Source organism: Macrobrachium rosenbergii, chromosome 17 (assembly GCF_040412425.1).
Source record: "Macrobrachium rosenbergii isolate ZJJX-2024 chromosome 17, ASM4041242v1, whole genome shotgun sequence".
NCBI classification, from domain to species: Eukaryota; Metazoa; Arthropoda; class Malacostraca; order Decapoda; family Palaemonidae; genus Macrobrachium; species Macrobrachium rosenbergii.
This window is the reverse complement of record NC_089757.1, coordinates 39,545,171-39,569,171: the sequence shown is the minus strand read 5'-3', so window position 1 is coordinate 39,569,171 and position 24,001 is coordinate 39,545,171. Positions and strand designations below refer to the sequence as shown.

The following is a 24,001-nucleotide window of genomic DNA, read 5'->3' as shown; positions in this document are numbered from 1 at the left end:
AGAGCGCTGTAAACTCGGAACATCGTAAGCCAAGCCCGTTGTAACCCAGGGACTGCCTGTACGGTAAACCCCCTGATAAGCATGTTCTCACAATTTGCAGAATTTTCTGTGGAACCTATCTATAAATTATTCATGGGAAACTCACCCATTTGCAGATTTTTTTGTAGCGCAATATTCTGTATTTTCATATTATTTTCGTGACTGAACAGTGTACTGTATCTACATACACATTTTATGATAAAATAATGATTTACAATACAGGCAGTCCCCGGTTATCGGTGGGGTACCATTCCCGACGGCGTGATGATAACCGAAAATCGCCGACAACGGGAAATCGGCGATAATAGCGCCAATAACCGGGGACCAGCGCCGCCGATAACAGGGGATCAGCACCGATAACTGGAGATCGGCGCCAATAACCAGGAATATGTGTCGAAAATTCGGTTATCATCGTCACTAGACAAGCGCCGTAAAACTGGATTGCTGATAACCGAGGCCGCCGATAACTGGGGACTGCCTGTAGTAATTTTCAAATATTAATATTATAAGTTTAATAAGATTAAATAATAAATAATAAAAATATAATTCTCTCTCCCTCTCTCTTACTGAGATGTATATTTATTTGTTTTGCATGGCAAATAAATGATTTACTAATTTTCAAATAATATTAATGTAAACAGCAATAATATCAATTCATTGAAGAAAATATAGTGAATCAGTAAGATTTTAGTTTATAAATTAATAAATGGTGTAAAATTTTAAAGGAATACATATCGACCCCTAACCTTTTGCTATAAGTCTTGGAGAGAGGTGAGAGGATGAACCTGTCAGATATGTCAAGTTTCCTGACAGCAAGGGTTGGGTGGTTGGTGTCACCACCTTAATGGGTCAGTGTTGCCAACTTCGTGGCAATACCACTGCGAAGGATATACAGTACTGAAAAATCTCAATCTCTCTCTCTCTCTCTCTCTCTCTCTCTCTCTCTCTCTCTCTCTCTCTCTCTCTCTCTCTCTCTCTCTCTCTCAAGAAAAGACAGAATTTTTATAGTATGTTTATTTGTTTTGTGTGATAAATAAATGATTTACCTATTATAATAATAATAATAATAATAATAATAATAATAATAATAATAATAATAATAATAATAATAATATACTGTAATTACAAAATTTATACATTTCTGTAGTAAGTTATGAAAAATTTTAAACAAACAAATTTCAACCCCGATCTTTTCCTGACTCTTGGAGCTCAGGGGCGAGGGTGAACCTGTCAAATATGTCAAATTACTTGACATTTCTGACCAACGGTTGATAGATGTTGCCACAACATGATCAAATCAATTTCTCTTGTTTTTCTTCCCCTCTCTCTCTCTCTCTCTTTCTCTCTCTCACACACCAAAGGGTAGAATGTGAGAAATAGATAGATAAATAGATACTCAGTTCAGCCCTTCTCTCTCTCTCTCTCTCAGGAAAAGATACTGCTAATATGAGTCTCTTTAACTAATTGGTATTAACACATATGCACACTGTTGGTGTGTGTGTGTGTGTTCATAATGTTTTAAAAATGTTCTAATCATCTTGGTGCACAAAACCAAACAGAAAGCCTTGAGACCTATCCCAGAAAAATCAGCCCACACCTGGAATACATGGGCCAGTTCTTAATGATAGTCCTGACCTATACATATCAATATCTAGTATACTGATGAAACCACCAAAGCTCATTATTATTAGCTTTGAAAACAGACTTAAATCCTAGCAATGGTATCTATTCTTGATCATCAAGACAGTGAGAGACTGGACACCAAGGATGGAAAAGCTAATAATATCTTACAGAGACTGATGCAGTAAAGAGAAGGAGAGAAAGAGTACAGTGAGAAATTTTGATCTAAACTGGGAAAACTGAATCCCTAGTTTGAGAGCCCTGTCGCCCATCACACAGATTCAACACAGAATTAAAAAATATTCCATGCTGAACTCTTGTGACTTCAACAAGGCACTTGCTCATTGAGGGGGGGCCATTCTATTCTAAGGAAATAGCCCTGTCAGATCCAAAGTGAAAAAATCTTGCTTTTCATGTTGTGAATAATTTTACATTTTATCTTTTATTAATGGTTTTACTCAAACCATTCGCAAAGCCATTGGCCTCCATCATCATAGAGCATTGAGTGACACTTTTAAATAATTTCTTATGTATTTACCCAGCAATTTTGTACTTTATTTTCACGCTTTTTGCAAATTTAGACGCTTACAATTCACAGTCACCATCAGAGTTATCCATTGGAGGCAAGGACAGAGGGGAGTGTTATAAAATATTTCCTGCTAAACCTAAGCTGCTTTTGTTTTCTTTTTTAAATTACAATAGAATTATTATTAAAAACATTTCTCCTGTTGTCCTAGCATCATTCCTTGTCCAGGTTTTACCTGCCATACTATAGCTATATATTTCCATAACATTACATGCCCTCCTGTAAATGCACAAAAAATTATTTTCTAACCCCCTATGGATAGGAGGTATATTATAATATCCGGTAAAGTAATTACATATGAAACGTCTGGCACATATATATCCTCATTTTGCACCTCAATAATTGAACTAATTTTGTGGGAAACATTCAAATCGCCTGAATGGCCATAAATGACTTTAAGGCAACACTAACATCCCAGTCCCCAGCTCAGAGATGTGAGAGAGAATACAGGCGGTCCCCGGTTTACGATGGGGTTCCGTTCTTTTTAGTCGTCCTGAACCGAAAATCGTTGTAAGTCGGAAAATCGTCGAAAATCGTCAAAAATCATAAGAAAACCTTAATTTTAATGCTCTGGGTGCATTGAAAACGATGTAAACTGCATTATTATTGAGTTTTACATCAAATAAACCTTCAAATTATGATTATTCTGCCGTTTGGGGCCACATTTCTTCCGTCGGATCGAGCACAGATGGCGTCGTAACCACCGAACATGCGTCCTGAACCGGGAAATAATTTCTGATGAATATATTTGAAAAGCGCCGTAACCTCGGTTTTTTCGTGGCGGAACCGTCGTAAACCGGCGACTGCCTGTAGTCTCCCACAAGATTTCATGAGGGAAGGTACTACATCTACCAGTCCCAGTACATCTTGCGTATATTTGTCTATGAATAGGGATTCTTGCTGGTTTTAGTTCTTATCTTTTACGATATTATGTGAGCTGTCATTGCAATTTATCAAAATAAAGTACAAAAAAACATTAGAAATAACATGTATAACTCACTAAAAAGGTACATCTCCTCCCCATCTCAGTACATCTCGTATATTTTGTCCATTACTATACGTACTCGGGGATTGTTGGCAGTTGTAGTTCTTATGTTTTACAATATTATTTGAACTGTAATTGCAATTTTGCAAAACAAAGTACAAAAAAATATTAGAAAGAATAAGTGTATAAATTGCTAAGATTAGTGTACTCTGCAGGGTTGGAAATATTCACTTTCAACTTCCTGTGGCAGGTACAGAAAATGTTTGAAATTTTTATAACATGAGCATCTGAATATCTTCCTCTTTTCATTGGTTTTTTTTTAACTGGAAGACCTTGAACTTTGCCAACTCATGGGGTTTTGTTAATGTATATACAGATACACAATCCTTTATCCAACATTCTAAAAACCAAAAAGCTCTAAAAACTGAAAACATTTTGTGGAGAGTAGAGTGTCATAAGGTTGGTAGTATAGCATGCTAACAGCTGACCTGAGTCATTTGGGTGCGTGCTACTACTCAAATGATTTTTCTTATTAAACCCCAAGAACTGACCTTAGAAAATCCCAAGATAAAATAACTGTACATCTGCCAAGCCCTAGGGTCCTAAATAACTCTCTCTCTCTCTCTCTCTCTCTCTCTCTCTCTCTCTGGAAAAGATACTGGCAATTTGAGTCTCTTTAATCTACGGGGATTAGTACATATACAGACACTGTTTGTGTGTGTTCATAATGTTTTAAAAATGTGTACTACAGTTAATACATTTTTGGAAAAAAAAAAAAAATTTTGTTGTTATCAGACACATGGACTATAAAGGGTGTGACCAGCAGGGAAATAAATGGATTAACATCCCTCGAGATTAAAAAGATGAACTCTCTCTCAGGAAAAGATACTGCTAATTTGCGTCTCTTTAACCAATAGGTATTAGTACATATGCACACACTGTGTGTGTGTGTGTGTGTTCAGAACGTTCTAAAAAATGTGTAGTACAGGTAATATATCTTTGGAAAAAAAAAAAATTTTGTGTGTTATCAGTTGCATGGACTACAAAGGGTGTACCAGCAGGTAAACATTCCTTGTGAGATTAAAGATATGAATTTTGTTTTGAAGGTATGTCAATGCCATGTTAGTAAATATCTTCTGAAGCAAAAAAATATTTTGCTGTGGAAGAATCTCTGATCCAACAATTTTGCCCTCCAAGTAATGAGAAGGAATTCATTCTATTCTTCATGTAACCAGTAGTACTGTAATCAAAACACACACACTTACGTCATCATCAGCTTTACGTGAGCAAAACGTTCTTTCTCAGACAGAATACAGCTAAAACTTGATTGGCTGGTTGGCTGCCATGGGGATATGTTAGCCAATGACTGCCCTCTACTTCTGTTCTACTTATAGACATATGTTGTGGACCACTAAGTTTGAACATTGCCATGATCGTGATTACTTGACTCTTGATGGCAAAAATTACTCCATAATTTGCTTTATATAAGTATTTCTTTGTGAAATCAGGAATTTAACAATAATTTTAACAAAGATAGTGGTATGAAAAATCCAACACAGTGTGTCGTCGTGATGCGTTATCACTTGCAAATCCTATTCCTGGATCGTCCTCAACGACTGCAAACTGACGACGACATAGTGACAATAAAGAACGACCCTCTCCAAGATCGATATGATGAAATGTGTTTTACAGTCTTACTTATCGTTAAAATTCACAAGCTAAATCACAATTATTTTGATTATGTATACTTTTGCGTTTTACAGAATGTTTCTGTTGAAAATACTGTGTGTTAGTAAACATATGGTCTTAGCTGTCCCACTGTTTTATTACTGATGATCTTAATTATCACAAATTCATTTAACAGTATAATATAAATAATAAAAAACTATACTGAATAAACACTATAATGAAAAAACAAGAAAAAAGGAAAAAAAATATGCTTTTGCTGCAGTAGTGATGTCTGATTATGCTCCTGACCCCATAGTTCCAAAATCTGCAAAATTCCAAAAACTGAAACACACCTGTCCTCAAGAATTTTGGATAAAAGATTGCGTACCTGCATAGGCTGGCCAGTAAGGGTTGAAATCCCCTTCTGAAATTAGGATGGAGGATGTCTCATATGCCATCAAATATGGTAAACAGTGCACATAAAGTAAAAGAAAATGCTATTCAGCTCCACCGAATTCATAACATCAGACAATACTAGACGATACTAGTAGGACAACAAGCAAGTTTCACCACAATAATACTAAAAGATATTCAGGAAAGCATATAGAACCTCTCTCATTTCATCAAATCATCTATTGAGTTTTAACCACAAAGATTAACATCCTAAACTAATTGACCTTTAATATCACAAAATGAAGTTTTTATACTATATACAATATATATAAGGGAAAAAATATTACTTCCCCACCAGAGTGCCTATAGATGAGATTTATACCTACAATCACCCTAGTATTTGTGCAGGTAATAGTGTATAGTACTTGGACTTCCCCCTTGATGGAACTTTAGCACAGGGAGGTTAAGGGGATCGGCCGCCTAAAAAACACCAAAAATCTTGAAAAAATTCGATTTGCTGAAAAAAATTCTATGGCTCAGAGAGCATTCAAGAATGTGTCCACGAAGTATTATGCTAAAATTCGCCTTACTTTTCTAGTTATGGCCTCAAATGTAACAATAACTTTATACCCACAAAACACCAGTAGCGCCAAATGATTTAGTCTGGTATAGTTTTTGTGATATATGTTCTGAAAACTTCCTTTGAAATGAAATATATAATGTCAATAATATCATAATTGGCACCTTCTTAGTTATTCCTAGACAAGACAAAGCACGCATCATGAGTCATGAGGCTCAGAGGTGTAACATTTGCCTATAAACTTTCACCATATAAGGTCGCATTTTTTTCACGCCGTTTAGCCTTGACTGAACTCTGTGTTTTCTGCGGTGCTTTTAGTTTTTCACCATGCCTAAAAGGTCCAAGATTTCACTTCATGCCTGTAGAATGCGACCAAAAGCCAAGTGGATATGCCCATCGAAGAAGTAGAACAGAGAATTCAAGAAACTAGTGCCATAGAGGGGAATTTACATGAGAAGAGAGCTGCCGCAAAGCAAATGGCGCTTTTATGATCTCTGCTGACCAGAGACCAACCACATCATTAATGCGTCTCTTTATTTTTCATCACTGCTAAAGGGCAAAGATATTTTAGAAGAAGAAAGCAGTAGATCGGAGGCTGATATTATCAACGATAGTGAAAATAAAATGATAATAAGTGAAGCAAGACTTGAAAAATTACTTGAATCACGAATACCGAATTGTGGATGCAAAGTAATTCCGAGGATCCATTTGGCAAGGGATGGATTTGAGACACTAGTAAAACAGATATGTCCTAAATGCAGAGGGAAAATGAATTCAGAACCCGCAAAATGCCCACCGATTTCTACAGAAGGAAGGAACGCTCCAATTTACAAAACCAATGTGGCAGTAATCTATCATTCTTTGTTGGAAGATTATGGATTCGCGGGACTGAAGAGATTACAAGGAACACTTGGTATAAAACCAATGGGAAATAGCAAGTATTCACGCCATCTTAGATATCTTTATGATAAAATGGATACACATTTTCAGATGAAACGAGAGAAAATCTTTGAAAATATAAGAACATACTACAGGAAATATATGGGAATTGTGCCCAATGAAAATGGAATACTCAATATTGACGTATCCTACGATGGGACATGGATGAAAAGAGGCCATGTTTCTAATGTAGGTATGGGAGTCATAATAGAAGTGTGCACAGGATATGTGATAGACTCTGAAGTGATGAACAAAGTTTGCAAAGCATGTGCCGCTAAAACGACTGAACTAAAAGAAATGAAAATAACAGAAGAAGATTTCAACGTGTGGAGAACCCTTCATGATGAAGATTGTAATATAAACTATGAAGGTACATTAGGAGGGATGGAAACAGAAGGCGCCATAAGGATGTTTTCAAGGTCGCAAGATTTGGGATTCCGCTACGCCATCTTTGTTGGAGACGGAGATTCCAGCGCTTATAATAGTGTTTTAGCAATGAACGGTGGAAATGGACCGTTTGAAAATTTAAAAGTGGCGAAAGTAGAATGCATCAACCATGTAAAGAAAAGAATGACTAACAGAATGAAGAGACTAAGAGAAGATGAAAAAGAAGAGAGAGTAACAAGAACTGGAAAAAGAAGAAAATTTAGTGCTCTAAGTGGAAAGAATAAAATGTCGGATACAAACATTAGCATAATGACTAATTATTATGGCAGGGCAATCCACCGCAATACTGGTAAATCATGGATTGATATGAAGAAGGATATAATGGCATCATTCAACCATATATTCAGTTCCAAAGAAAATCAACGTCATGGACTTTGTCCAAAAGGGGAAGATTCTTGGTGCTATTTTCAGCGCAGCATAGCAATGGGTAAAGAAAGAGAGAAAATAGAGTTCAAGAGATCTTCAACAGTTATCAATTTAGATGCTGAGAGTGAAAGGAAAATAAAGGCTGTGTATGAAGCACTGTCTGAGAAAGAATTGCTTGAAGCTGCGTTCAAGCGGTCTTACACAAAACGCAGAATGAAAGTTTTAATTCAAAAATTTGGAACAGAGCACACAAGACTAAGTTTGCTGGAGCACAAAGAGTAAAGTTTTGTAGCACAAACAACTGTGCTTGACCATAACTTTGGATACAGAAACGCAACTCTCTTCCAAGAATTTGGCATATCTTCTGCTCTTCAACAAAGCCTAGAACTTCAAGATAAAGAAAGAAGATTGAGTGCCAGAAAGAAGAAATTCCCAGAAAGAAAGAAAATACACAAGAAATTTTTGAGAATATGAAGCTGGAGGATTTTAAATAACCACATAACCTGGCGACAATGAGTGGTGTAGGCAACTATGATACCCTAGAGTAATACCTTATGACAAGATCAGACAAGGGGGGACCAGGAGCTTAAAATTTATAATAATGTGTCTTAGGCACAAAGATAATCAATTAATATTCCTATTCATAATAATTTTGCATTAATACTCAAAAATAAAAAAATAAAACCATAAAATTAATGGTAACACAGTCTTTTACCTTTTTTTATGTACCTAAAACTTTGAAGGCCTGTTTCTCAAAACATAAGTTTTCACCTTCAAAATGTATCTCCTCCTTAGTATTGGACCAATCTAAATGAAATTTCATATATAATATGAGGAAACATGGTAGATTAAAACAAAGCCGGGGATTTTGATATTTTGAGTTTCTGATTTTTGGCAATTTTTTTCTGTAATTTTTCTGGGAAAATTTCATAAAAAAAAAAAAAATTCATATCTCGAAAAATAATTGAAAAATCAAAAATCCCCGGCTTTGTATCGAAGGTCCATATGTGTTTTATACGTGGTTCAAATCTCATCCCTTAAAACCAAAAAGCAAAGGAGGAGATGCATTTTGAAAATGGCCATTTTTGGCCGAAAAATGCTCTGGCGTCACAAAACCTAAGGTCACTGAACAAAAATTTTTTCCCCAGAAGTTCCACACAATATCCTTTAACAAACCCCCTATATATCAACAACCTGTCGTTAAAAAAGTCGGAAACCGGCCGATCCCCTTAATGTTTATAATGTGCCTCAGAACAATGTTAGCATTATAAAAGATTTTCGTAGTAGCCTTTCAGTTAGCTGCACTAACTGTCTAACTAATATAGCTTTTTTGAGCTTCAGTGTTCATCCCTCATACCAGATAAAATCCTTGGGCTAGCCCTCAAGTCTAGGAAAATTTGGCTCAGTGGTCCAGTTAAGCTGTTTTACATTATTAATAGCTTAAGGACTACTAAGAAACAATTACCTCTGAAGATAATTTATTTGGCCTCTCATACAACCATGAATTGATAATGTTTAAAAAAATCCTTAATATTCTTTAAATATAAGTAAGGTATTCCACCTAGTCCTTTAGCCCAATTACCAAGTGGTGCTTGTCTTGCAATCAATATTTTCTCATTCAGTATAATATATATTTGATCAAATTGCCAAAGCATGCCGCACTTGCTTTTGCTATCTCCCACCTAGCTTGCCTGCATAATTTTTACTGGTGGTATGAGAAAGAATAATTTTGGCCAGCCCATCAGTATATGGCAATGACTCAGCGGTCTGGTTATACTGTAGTGGCTAAACTTTAGAATAATAATAATAAAAATAAAAATAATAATCATAATAATAACAGTGGCACAAGATCAGACCCTAAGAACCACATATGTCAATAGAACAATAAATGGAAATAACATCTCACCCATATGCAGGAAGTGCAACATGAAAGACGAGACCATAAACCACAAAGCATGTGTATGTCTGGCATTTGCACAGCACCAGTACAAAAAGAAGCATGATTCAGTAGCAAAAGTCGTCCACTGGAGCCTGTGCAAGAAACACCAGCTAGCTTGCAGTAATAAGTGGTACAAACACCAATCTGAAGGAGTGATAGAAAACGATCAGGCAAAGATCCTCTGGGACTATGGTATCAGAACAGATATGGTGATACGTACCAATAAACCAATCTTGATGCTGATTGACATAATCAATTAGAAAGTATCACTCCTAGATGTTGCAGTACCATGGGACACCAGAACAGATGAGAAAGAAAGAGAAAAAATTGACAAGTTACAGGAGCTGAAAATAAAAATAAGAAAGATATGGGATATGCCAGTGGAAACTGTACCCATAATCATAGGAACACTGGGCATGATCCAAAGGAACCTGGAAAAACTAGATGCTGAAGTAGCTCCAGGACTCATGCAGAAGTGCATGCTATTAGAAATGGCAAACATAGTGAGAAAAGTGATGGACTCCTAAGGAGGCAGGATGCAACCTGGAACCCCACACTATAAATATCACCTGCATATTATTATTATTATTAAAATAGTTTAACCAGACCACTGAGCTGACCATCAGCTCTCTTAGGGCTGGCCCGAAGGATTAGGATGGAATGACAAGTCTAGGCTAGAAGCCTAGCACTGGGGCCTAATAGGTCACTTGTCAATGATGATAAATGAAAATGAAATTAAAAGCTGTAAAAAGGCATACACTTTCATACTGGAACACACTCACACAATAAATACATTTAAACTCATGCTTCCATACATACTCACTAAAAAGGTATATTAAAATTTAAAATAAATTAAGTAAAATCATAAAATTTACTTCGTTTTAAAATTCATTATACTGATTGATTGTTTTTTTCTTATATTTTTCCAATTAATTTGCAGCTTCTCATGAACATTAAAATGGGTGCTATTGAGAACGTTGAAGATTCTGACAAAATTTCTTCTATCGGTCTATTTCCAAAATTTGATAATCGCTGCAGGTTATATTTTGGACATTCACACAGTATATGCTTAACTGTTATCAGCACATTGCAATCTGGGCATTTGGGAAGAGGGCCACATGGACTGTTCATTAAGTGTCCATGTGTCAAACGAGTATGGCCTATTCGAAGACGTGTCAGAATCACTTGTGCTTGTCTCTCTCTTTGATATGACGAATTCCATTTTCCAACACTGGATTTTATCTGTTTTAATTTATTATTTTCAGGTTCTTCGTTCCATATATTTTGCCATTTTTTCACAATGACTGTTTTTATATATTTTGTATAGTCACTGATAGGGATGTCTACATTTGTTCTTGTCATGTGGACCTTCTTTAGCTGCTTTATCAGCCTCTTCATTTCCCTTAATCCCTACATGGGCAGGGATCCAACATATTTCAATATTTTTTCCCTTATTATACAATTTATGGAGTGAGAACTTTATATGTTGTACAATATTATTTTGGGATTATAGCTTTGAATAGCTTCTATAGCACTTCTGGAGTCGCTATAAATTACAAAATTATTATATGAGACTTCTCTAATTATTTTTATGGCCGATACTATTGCACATAACTCAGCTGTAAATACAGAGGCTTTGTCTGGGAGAGAGAACTGATACGTTTTGTTTTGGGATACAGCATATCCCACTCCGTATTGTGATTTAGATCCGTCAGTGTATATTGCGTAATGTGGACCTTTTCGGATTATATGCTCTACTGCATGTTGTCTTTGGTATTCTGGAGTATATGAATGATTTTTTGATAAATATTTCAAGTGTGTACAAATTCTCACTTTATTCATTGTCCAAGGAGGAGGCAATTTTAACATTACAGGTAATTGTATATACATATTTAGCGACTCAAACAATCTTCTAGCCCTAATTGGGAAAGAAGGTGGATGATTGTTTATAAACACATCTCTTAATCCAAATAATTTTTTGGTTGGAGAATCACTTGTCTGAACTCTCAGAGCACTCTTCATCGTTACTAGCTCTCTATGGAGAGACAGAGGTAGTTCACCACATTCAACTTGTAAAGAAGATGTTGGTGATGATCGAAAAGCTCCTGAACATATTCTAAGACCCTCATTATGAATTGGGTCTACCGTTTTCAGCGTTTGCGTCTGATGCCGAGCCATATATTTCACTTCCATAATCAACAATAGACAGCACTGTTGCTTTATACAATAAAGTAAGGGTATGACTATCGGCTCCCCAAGTAGTGTTCGACAGTTTTTTAATTAGGTTTAATGCTCTTTTACATTTTGATTTCATGTATGTTATGTGGGCTTTCCAGTTCAGGTGAGTATCAAATACTAATCCTAAAAATTTTGCTGTTTGGCCAATTGGTATACTATGATTTCTGATTTTAAGTCTATTTCTTCTCCTTTTTTCCATTTTTGTTTTTATAAAACATGATTGCTTTGGTTTTATCTATGGAAAATTTAAAGCCTACAGATAAAGCCCATTCATCTATTTTTACTATGCTTTTATTAATGATTCGTTCTGCATGTTTTATTCGAGAGGCTGAATAATATATGGCAAAATCATCCATATACAGGTTACTTTTAATACCAGTAGGTAGATTTTTACTGATATCATTAATTGCTAACGTAAACAGTGTGCCACTAAGGACGCTTCCCTGTGGAACACCATTTTCTAGAGGAAATGTTCTAGACAGAACATCATCAATTCTCACCTGAAAACTGCGATTTGTCAAAAAGTTTTGTATAAACCTAGGTAAATGTCCACATCACCTGCATAGAAACCAAGTATGATCATTCAACTACTTTTTTACTTTTCTGTGCCTTTTGACATTAAGCAGTACAGTACAGTGCCATCGTTATTCACACTTACCATTAGCACTGTCCTTTCCTGTATAATATTCGCATTTCAATGTCTTCACAGTGACCTTTTGAATGTTTTGAAGAGAATCCCTTTTGAATCTGAGTTTTGTCCCTTAATCCCCAAACAAACAAGCAACAGCTATTTAAACTTTAAACCAGAGAATGAACAAAATTTTAATACTATTTAGGATGCATAATTAGGGTGTGTTCACCTTAATCATGCCTTGCCAACTGATTGTTGATATATGCTACTTGGTCAAGTTGTCACTCATTAACAATCAAGTGACCTATCCCATGTTTCTGGAATGCCTACAGAGCTAGCAACACCACTCACAATTCTAAAATATTTAAGTGAAAATGAGGGTGACTGCCAACCTCAGCATCCTCCTCCCCTTACCTACCTTCCTAGCTGCAGATGGGGTGGGGAAGATGGAAGAGCTGGACAAGCTCCCTGCTATTCTTAGAGGAAGAAGTCTAAGCAACTTGTCTCAGTTTGGAAGAGGGGAAGTTTCTCACAGCATTCAACACATGTGTGGCCACCACTGAGGGCTTGGCTGCAGTTCCCTTCAAACGTGCAGAGGGTTTGAAGGAGACTGCACAAGTCCCTACCATCAGAACATAAGTCCCTACCATCAGAACATCTCTTCTCCACCTACCTCCCTCAGTCTTGTGCTTCGGAAAGAGCACGGATGTATTCGGGACCAGGCTCTTCCACAGAATGAGATGACACTCTGCTAAAACCTGCCTTTAGAAGAGGGAGAAAACCATGTCCTCTCTCCTCAAAACAAAATTACCCCACACGTTGGTACTCTGGTGTGACAGGAGAGTCAGCACCTTTCTCCCCAACACCAGCAATCTCCTAAACTTTGCTTATTTATCCTCTGAAAAGAAAGCTGTGGCGATGAAATTAGTAAGCGTGTTCAACCACAGGCTGAGCCACAATGCTGCCTGGAAGGAGGCCACAGAGACAAACTCTGATGCAGAAAAGGAATTATCCTCCAGGTGGAGGCTGTTCATCAGTCTGAAGCTTATCAAGTCCACCTGTAAAGGTGTAGTCTGTGTTCTTGGGCAAGCAGTACTCCTCCGGTACATAACAGCATGCAAAGGAGCTTTCCTGTCTGCTAGATAGCAAGGAACTTTCTGACCAAGAGATTAGATCATTCATTTGGACCAAAACATCATGGCCAACTTACACCATGGCAATCTGAACGATGGTTAGGAGTGCATCTGAGGGCGAGCTCAAGATCAGGTTCAGATATGGAGCTTCCCTGTCATCACTACTTTAATGTATGAGTGCAATGATCTCTCAAGAGCTGTCCTAACTCCACTTACTGGGATTCTGGGGGTGCAGGACTGTCTGTTCCAACAAATCACCAGAGGCACAAGCCAAGTGCTCTCCAGCAAGAAAGTAAGGCACACCAGCCTACTCTAGTGCCCACTCACAGGGCCATAGCACATGATCAGTACTACATGCACCAGTAAATACACCCCAGGTCAAGGGTAATCCATAAACAGAACCAAGTTCCAAGCCATGATCATCAGTCCTGTGGAGTTCCCTATGTTCTGTGAAAGCCATAAACCACAAGTAGGTCATGGTTTAGCACAATCACATGCAAACAGATTGTTCCAGTACCCAGGTGCACTTTACAGCGAAGACCTATTGAACACGAATTCCTGCTGTATGCAAACTGTCCTAGGACTGTCCATGCACCAAATGCAAGGGTGGTGGTGATTCTACCACATGTAGTTTGGGTTAGTTACATGTGGCTGTCACAAGCCATCCTCATGTCTGAAAAGGCATAGGCAAACTTGAGTACCAAGCACCCTGGGTAAACACCGAGTCAACCCTACCTAACGGTTGTTGTAACACCTGGAGGTATGGAAAACTTGAGAGTACTGAGCACTATTAAGTACTTGTGGTAACCACTGGGTTAACCATACCTAATGGACTAACATCATCACCAGGTCTTATTTTCATTGGTACAGGAGAACTGGTCAAGGCAAGGATCATCGTAGTCTAAGGTGGAGCCACAGTTACTGACACTGGGGTAAACCCCCCACAGCAAAGGCAACTGCTACAAGAAGATCAAGTGTTGACTTTCTTAGCAGCAGCAGCAGCAGCAGACTCCTCTGGCAGCAAAAACAAAGTGATTGAGGAATGCTGCAAATGATGGACTCTCCAGGATACCAAAGGACGGCCATATCACATATACATACTCAATGGATGACAACATACCTGAAACACAAGAATGATTAGCAGAAGCAGTCGGTGGCAAGGTGCGTGCTCTGGTTAGGGTCTCGCCAAGGAAGAGCCCATCCCGGGTGCTCAACTCATCACTTAAAAGAGCAAGTGGGAGTCACTCACCTTCACACCCATACCCTCAACAGGCAGAAAGAGCTGGGAGAAAAAAGGAATAAAAGGATCTGGCAGTGTCACTGGGGGGTCCCTTCAAGAAGTAGTCAGTGAATGTTTCTTATCCTGCTTTTTGATCCCAAACTTTTCCTGCTGTAAAGTTGACCTCTTTGCACACTTCACAGGGGAATATGAAAATTAAAAGTCCACCCCTACAGGATGCACAGCAATGGTGTGCATCTATTAACAGAGGGGACATAAAAACACACACACACACACACACACACACACACACACACAAACACACACACATTCATGTCCCTCAAAATGGTGTTGTAAAGGTTTTTTCTCCATTTAATAATAAAAAAGCACACAACTACCATACAATAGAGAAGTTACAACTTAGCCCAATGGGAGAGCAGCAAGATGTCCACACTAAATAGCAGCTGAAGAAAAAGTGCTTAGAGACAGCAGGTTTGGGGGGGGGATATTCAATCACTCAACCCCCCTACCAATCAGTTAATTACCTTATTGCAAAGTGCAGATGACTAATTCCAGTTTGCACTGAGGAATACTCCGATGTAGACAACAGTGGTTTGTTATTCTTGTAAAACAACTCAACACAACCAAACGTAAACTACAGTACTTTCTATCTTACCTGTGTAGTTGTTAGAATGAAAGACATACAGAATGGATGACTAGTTGCCACAGCAGATAACAGGTCACGACCTATGCGGCTCAACATTTCTCTTGTTTCTTCACTGACGAAAGTTGCTTCATATATATTATTCACCAAGACCTATGAGGGAGAACCAAGAGACAGAGTATTTAAAAATGACATTTTTATAATAAAATACAGTTTTATATACTTACTAAGTAATTGCGTGGCTATTAGTTTCTATTAACCGGCAGCTAGAATTTTTACATTCGTGGTAATGCTACTTTTGTTTCGGGGTAAGAGAGGAACCAGCTCAGCAAACGAGCTCAATATGTTTATGCCTTCCTAACCATACAAGGGGAGGAGGGAGGGCTTTGATTATGTAATTGCTTGGTAAGTATATATAAAACTATTTTATTAAGAAAATGTCATTTTTATATAAGCTACTTACCAATTACATAGCTGAATCCCACATTGCAGGAGGTGGGATGCATGGATTATCTACTCCAATTCATTAAAAACTGTACTGTAAAAGAAATCGAAGTATTGCTAGCATTGGTAAAATGCTTGCTATTTCCTCACCTGTTGAGAGAGCTGCTACAGGAAAGTACTGCCCCTGGATAGTGCTCATCTCAACATGTAGTAAGCATGGTGGTGTAGCCTGGAGTAGCCTACTACATCAGTGGGATTCTTTGCTGTGAAGGAGTATCCGACTGCACACAAAGAATGAACAAAGTTGCCCCTGCCCTGGGCACAGTACCATAGAACAAAAACAGAGAATGAAAAACAGTTGCCTATTGCCAAAAGTTAAAAAGCATCATTACCAAACCATTAAAAGATAAAAACTGGTGAGCACTCTAAATACATAGTACCCCAGGCTCCCCTACAACTCAACACTGTTAATCAAGGTGAAAAAATAAGAAAGATTGAAGGAAGACTTCCTACACTCCTCCTAACACCATACTAGCAACCAAAATAGGACCCAAGGTACTACAATTTTCATAAACAGTGTCAACTTCATGCACATAATGAGATGCAAGCACCGATTTGCATTTCCAAAACGTTTGGATAATAGAGGTAATAGGCAAATTATGTCTGAAAGCCAGGGATGTGGCTACTGCCCTCACTTCATGTGCTTTTACCTTCACTAAAGGTAACACATTCTCCTCAATCTGTGAGTGAGCCTCTACAATAAGATCTCAAAAAAAAAAATGCCAAGGCATTTTTTGAGAGAGGGTGAGAGGGATTCTTTACTGAGCAGCAAAGGTTGCTTGAAGCCCCACGGATCTTCTCCGTTCTAAATAAATAGTATTTCAATGCCCTTACAGGGCAAAGAGTCCTTTCTACGTCCTTAGGACTTGGAATATCTACCAAACTTTTAATAATAAATGAGTGAGGCCAGGGGCTGGAAGAGGTCCCATTTTTAGCTAAGACTCCTATAGTAAATGAGTAAATCGCATTACCCAGAGAGAATCCAATCTTGTCCAAAGCGCGTAGCTCACTTACCCATTTGGCAGTAGCTAACACTAATAGGAATAGAGTCTTCCTATTGAGGTCCCTCAAAGAGATAGATTGCAGAGTTGAAAATGTGATTGCGACAGCCACTTAAGAACCAAGTCTAGATTCCAGGCTACTAGTCTCTCCTCTTTCTGTTTGGTCGTGTCGAACAACTTGATGAGATCTATGTCTGTATGTCTAAAAACAGAACTCAACATTGCTCTGTAGCCTTTAATGGTTGAGGTAGATAGATTCCTGGAAGACTTTAAGTAGAACAGAAAATCACCTATCACTGCCAGACGTCTTAGAAGATGAGATGTTGGATCTCCTGCACCAGTCACGGAAGACTGCCAACTACCTTTGAAAACCCTTTCACCTTTCACTCATACCAATCTGTAAACAGTCTGAATGCTGTCAGAGCCAGAGTGGACAGTCTTTGAAGGAACTGCCTGAAATGTGGTTGTCTGAGTGGTTTGGGTTTTGAGGCAACAGCCTCGGAAAATTCAATAGCAGCTCCAGCAAGTCCAGGAACCATTCCTGTGCTGGCCAGAAAGGGGCTACTAAGGTCATCGTTACATTCTGATGATTGCAGAACTTGTTTATTACTTCTCTCACCATCTTAATGGGGGAAAGGCGTAAAGGTCTTTGTTCAACCAATCTAAAAGCATTGCATCCACTGCCCATGCTTGCGGATCTGGTGCTGGCGAACAATACAGAGGGAGACAATGGTTCTTAGCAGTCGCAAACAGATCTAGAACAGGCCTTCCCCACAGTTTCCATAACTCTAGGCACACAAAGGAGTCCAGAGTCCATTCCGTGGGGAAAACTTGCTTTCGGCGGCTCAGTTCGTCCACTAATACGTTGAATTCCCTTGAATAAACCTGGTTAAGATCTGGGTTTGATTCTGATCTGTCCAAATGAGCAGGGCTCTTGCAGTTTGGCAAAGGGTAAACGAATGAGTTCCCCCCTGTTTTTTGACATAGGACAGTGCTGTGGTGTTGTCCGAGTGGACAGTCACTGTCTTCCCAGACACCTGGGATGCAAATGCTCGCAATCCCCAGTGAATTGCCGTCAATTCCTTTCCACTGATACGCCATTTCTTTTGCTCATAAGTCCAAAGGCCTGAGACTTCCTTGTCTCCCAGGAGGGCTCTGCAACCTAGATCTGATGTGTCTGAATAAAACACTAAGTCGGGGCCCAGAGGAAGGAGCAACTTCCCTTGCGAGAGTTTGTCTCTTGATTTCCACCAAACAAAGTCCTCTTTTGTTTCTTTCGTTATTGGAAAAATGAAAGAGTCCGGGTATTTCTTTCTGTTCCAACTGATTTTCAGAAAGAACTGCAAGTTTCTCATGTGTAGCCTTCCCAGGGATACGAACTGTTCCATGGACGAGAGGGTCCCCAACAGGTTCATCCAGGTGTTCGCAGAACAGGACTGAAGGGAGAGAAATCTGTCTACCTTCTGAGGACAGGAGTTTATCTTATGGGAGAAGGGAAAAACCATAAAAATTAGTGAGTTTATCCTCATCCCCAAATAATCTATCTCCTCAGAAGGAGTCACTTGAGATTTTGTAAAGTTTATCATGAGACCCAAATCCTGGGCGAGAAGAAGGGTCTTGTGAAGGTACTCCGCACACTTGTCCTTCGACTGGGAGCGAATGAGCCAATCGTCGAGATAAGAGTAATACCCTAAACTTGCGCGATTCGAGTTGCGCGAATTCACAAACACACAAACTTTTCATTGGAACCTAACTAATTGTCATACACGAGTTTTTCACAGACACGCAAACATTTGCAAATGCTGAGAAACCCTGCAAAAGTGTTTATGTTTAATTTTTTATGTAATTTATAAGTTTTCAAGCTTTTATGTGTAAATTAAATAACATTAAATAATACAAGTAATAATTTCTCTCTCTCTTTTATTAAGATGAGAGAATTTTTATGGTACAGTACATGTATATTGTAAACTCCCTGTATTCGTGGGGGATGCGTATCGCACACCCCCGCAAATAGCTAAAATCTGCAAATACTTAAAACCCCTCTAAAAACACTTAGAACTACCTATTTTGATGGTTTAAACACAAAACAAACCGAGAGCATTTAGTTATGAAAATGATATGAAAATACGGTAATTTGTGAATATTTCTCAGTGAAAAATACCGCAAATGGGCGAATTTTCCATGAATAATGGGTAGATACATTCCACAGAGAAATCCGTGAATACGGGGGGTTTACTGTATCTTTATTTGTTTTGTATGATAAATAAATTTTTTACCTAATAATAAGTACTAATTTTCAAATATTAATGAAGTTAATAAGATTAAATAATAATAATATAATAATAATAATAATAATATAACTGTAATTACAAAATTTGTATTATTTTAAATATCTTTTGTCAGACTTGTCAACTGAACATGACAAGAAGGGGAGTGTTGCTGATTAGCAGGTCAAAGGCTTCTCTCTCTCTCTCTCTCTCTTTCTCTGTCCATAATAATTCATAAAAATTTTCACTCTCTTAAGTAAGAACAACTGTTCTCTCTCTCTCTCTCATTCGTAGTTAGCGCAACTTACGTATTACTGTTTCTCTGTATGTCTTTAACTGTACAGTCGATAATTTTAAATTGATCTAATTTTACCTGTACCATTTACAAACTATAATGTGCCGTTCTAAAACATGGAGCATTTCAGAACAAAGAGAAAGAGAGAGAATTAGTAAGTTTTTAAAAACAAGGTTGAGACGACTTCTAAAAATAGATCGGTGGAATGGGGAGAGAGAGAGAAATAGTACACTGATCTCTACACCCTCCTATATTTTTACATCAATTATTTATTTCCTTTCTTAAGGGTAATGTATTAAGCTAGCTTTTAAATGAAATTACAGTAACTTTAATTTCATTTAAAAGTAGTTTAATACTGAATTTCCATCTTTTGATATCTAATGTAAGAATAACTTCTCTCTCTCTCTCTCTCCCCTTAATTAATTCATAAATAATTTAACTTGATACTTCAAAATAAGGGCAATATCTCTCTCTCTCTCTCTCTCTCTAGTTCCTAATTGGACAAGTCGGTAGAGTTCTTGGCTAGCACTCTGCTAGGCCCAAGTTCGAGTCTCCGGCCAGTCAATGAAGAATTAGAGGAATTTATTTCTGGTGATATAAATTCATTTCTCAGTATAATGTGGTTCGGATTCCACAATGAGCTGTAGGTCCCGTTGCTAGATAACCAATTGGTTCTTAACCATGTAAAATAAGTCTAATCCTTTGGGCCAGCCCTAGGAGGGCTGTTAATCAGCTTAGTGGTTTGGTTAAACTAAGGTATGCTTAACTTTAAATTTCACTCTCTCTCTGTGTCATAATTGATAAATAATTTCTCTCTTAAGTAAGGACAACCCTTATCTCTCTCTCTCTCTCTCCTTCACAGTTAGTGCTCACACATTTATACAACTTATTATTTCTCTGTACGTCTTTACCTGTACAGTAGATAGTTTAAATTGATCTAATTTTACCTATACCGTCTATGAAGTGTAAATGCGCTAGTGTGGCAAATATGTTCCAAAACACAGACATAATGACTAAATAGTTGTATTAGTCCAAATAATAAACACTGCTTCTTCATGAAAAAGCATTTCAGAACAAAGAGAAAGAGACATAGAATGAAGAAGTTATCAAAAAGAGGTTGAGAAGACTTCTAAAAATAGATCGGATGGAAGGGGAGAGAGACAGAAATTCTCTTCCAACTATCTATTTTTATGTCATCCATTTATTTCTTTTTTAAGGGTAATGTATTAAGCTAACTTTGAAATTACAGTAACTTTATTTCATTTAAAAGTTAGCTTATTAATTTGGAAGCATGATTAGGGTCATATTTAGTGTTTAAACTTTAGAAATACTCATTTATTAGCATTTTTAGAGACCGTGCCAAACGTACACGAAAATCTGCCATGTGCGAAGGTTCTGGAACCTAACCTCGCATAAGTTCGGGGTATGACTTTACAGCGAAATGCTGACTCCCATCAAATGTAACCATTTCGCTATTGGAGCTAGGACTTGCGTGAACACCTGCGGAGCAGTGGACAGGCTGAAGCAAAGGGCTCTGAATTGGTACACCTTGTTCTGGAACACAAACCTTAAAAACCTCCTTGAGTCCTGATGGACTGGGACATGGAAGTACAGGCGGTCCCCGGTTTACGACGGGGGTTCCGTTCTTGCGCCGCGTCGTAACCCGAAAATCGTCGTAAGCCGGAAAATCGTCGAAAATCATAAGAAAACCTTACTTTTAATGCTCTGGGTGCATTGAAAACGATGTAAACTGCATTATTATTGAGTTTTACATAAAAAAACCTTCAAATTATGATTATTCTGCCGTTTTGGGGCCATATTTCTTCCGTCGGATCGGCGTACGACGCGTCGTAAGCCCGGAACATGCGTCGTAAGCCGGGAAATAATTTCTGATGAATATATTTGAAAAGCGTCGTAACCTCGGAACGTCGTAAACCGGGGACTGCCTGTATGCGTCTTTCATGTCTATCGAAATCATCCAATCTTCTAGGCGAATGGATAAAAGGATGGACTGGGTCATTTCCATTTTGAATCTTGTCTTCTGTATGTACAAATTCAGGGCACTTGCATCCAGAACTGGCCTCCAGCCCCCTGAGGCCTTGGGGACTACAAAAAGCTGCTTGTAGAACCCCAGAGAGGAGGTGTCCTTGACTAACTTGACTGCTTCTTTTTCAAGGAGTGCTGACACTTCTTGGGAGAGAGCTGAAAACCTCTCGGAGCCTACAGAGTAGGCCATCAATAAGACAGGGCTTGTTGGTTAAAGGAGGTTTCTGCAGAAATGGGATCGAATAACCTTCTCTCAAGACTTGCACAATCCAGCTTTCCTCTCCTCTTGCCTCCCAGTGCTCCCAAAAGTGGAGGAGTCTTGTTCCCACAGGTGTGCGGAGGACTGGATCCTCACTTAAGTGCAGGTGGTTTATTGGAGGACTTTTTGATTGCTAGAGGGGTGAAACGGGAGCTTGCGCGAGGTCTACGGAAGCCTCTTTGTCTGCCCCTACCACAAAATGACTGAAGTTGAACAGGAGAAACTGTCCTTGACTTGAAGGCCTGAGTCTCTCTAGGGCACCTTGCTGACTGCGTGAGAAGGTCCTGAGAGGACTTTTCCTGCAGATCAGAAGCAATCTGCAGAACAGTAGCCTGAGGGAACAGGCGTTTCTGGTCAAGCGCCAAGAAGAGGAGCATGGACTTCTGAGAAAGGGCCACTCCCTTTGTGGTGTAGGAATACCAAACCTCCCTTTTCTTGAGAATACCCACCACAATCAGCGAGGATAATTCGAGCGAACCATCTCTAATACCTTTATCCAGGCATGAGATGACCCCTAAAAAGTCTGAAGAGAAGTCTTCCTGAATATGTGGGTAATCCTTTATTTTAAGGGCAACTGCTCCTACTGCCCAGTCTAAAAAGCCGAGCACTTCAAAGACCTTAAAAAGATGCTTGAAAAGGTGGTCCTATTCTGAGGCCAAGAACAAAATCTTCGCTGAATTAAAAGCCGACCTTCTGGAGGAGTCTATCAACCAGCAGAAATCTACCTGGAAGGGGGCAGAAGCTCCCAGGGATGGGCCTCTTTGGTTGCATAAAAGTTAAGTATCTTCTTTGCAACAATCTAGACAGTGGACAACTAAAAGAAGCTCTTCCCTGCTCTCTCTTGCTCAAGAGCCAGCTTTCCACTTCATGTGGAGCTGCCTTAGCTGAAGAGGACAACACCATTTTAGGTAGCCTCAAAGAAGGACTTGTCTGGTTGTCCATTAAGTAAGTTGAAGCCGGTGACGACAGAGCTACAGGAGAGAATAAATCTGGAAATGTCACCAGCAGGAACTTGAGCAAGGAGGCATATGCCGAAGGAGGGGTAACAGGATCCACATCAACTTCCTCAGAAGAAGAAATAGGTGACAGCTCCGCAATAGGCTGAGGAGTTGAGGGCATCTCCTTAATTAAGCCCAGGATATTATCCAACTGGCGTTGGATCAACTGGAATGAAGGATCCACTACTGCGGAAACCTGTTGTGCTGCAGAGAACAAAGATAGAGACGTGGCTGGGAGCAAACTGCAACTGCAGGAGCAGGAGTTGGCAGTGCTGAAAAAGATATGAGCACTGCAGAAGGCTTGGAAGAAATTGGGCACTCAGAAGCAGAAACAGACTTGGGTGCCGATTGACTGTCTTGTGGCAAATGGCAGACAGGCGCCAAAGGGCGCTCGGGAACCAACGGGCGCTCAGGAGCTGACGGACATTCGGGAGCCAACGGACACTTAGGAGCAGACGGGCGCTCGGCAGCCAGTGGGAGCTCGTGAGGTAATGGGAACTCAGGAGCTAATAGGAGCTCAGGAGCCAATGGCCGTACAGAAGACAACAGGCGCTTGGTAAGAGCCACACAACTACAAGCAGAACGTTCAACAGACATCGTAAGCTCTGGTGCCACCGGGTGCATTGGCGCCAAAGAGTTCTTCCTAGGAGCCAAAGAAGATCCAGCTAATGCCGGCTGCTCAGGAGCTACAGGTACAGGAGATGGGCGCATGGGCGCTGAAGAGTGCTCCAAAACCACTACATGCCCAGGCGAAGTCTCTGATACTGAGGATGGGCACTCAGCAGAAGATGAGGTCCTAAAAGCAGAAGAGTGCTTACTAACAGTAGCGCGTTTAGTAGACGGAAACTGTCCCACTAACTCTGGGTGATATGAGGAGAAACGTTCCAGACTGTCCCAAAAAGTACAGGACGGATGTCGCTCTGGAGAAGTTTCTTTAACCTTTTTAAAAGGGATGAAGGAAGCTGAGACATTCCCAGGGAGTGCCTTTTCAGACGGCGGGACTTTCCTTGAAAATGTCATTGGTGCCTAGGACTAGAATCACTGCTGGAAACACTGGATGGAAGATGATCACTTCCATGGAGACGCCTTTCCAGCGGCGCTCCGTCGTAACCTGGGACGCGGCAACAAGTTCGTCTGAGGGGGTGACTGCCTGTGGGCAGACCCCACCGACCTCCTTTGGGCCA

At 39.2% G+C, this 24,001-nt stretch overlaps 1 protein-coding gene across 2 annotated transcripts in view; it reads right to left on the bottom strand.

Moving 5' to 3' along the window:
* The window catches only part of Epg5 (ectopic P-granules autophagy protein 5), a 474,230-nt gene that overhangs the window by 362,298 nt on the left and 87,931 nt on the right, over positions 1–24,001 (bottom strand). For both annotated transcript variants that reach the window (XM_067119916.1, XM_067119917.1), the window contains one exon: positions 15,460–15,600. In XM_067119916.1, coding sequence (XP_066976017.1) covers positions 15,460–15,600 — 141 coding nt within the window. The remainder of the gene's footprint in view (positions 1–15,459; positions 15,601–24,001) is intronic.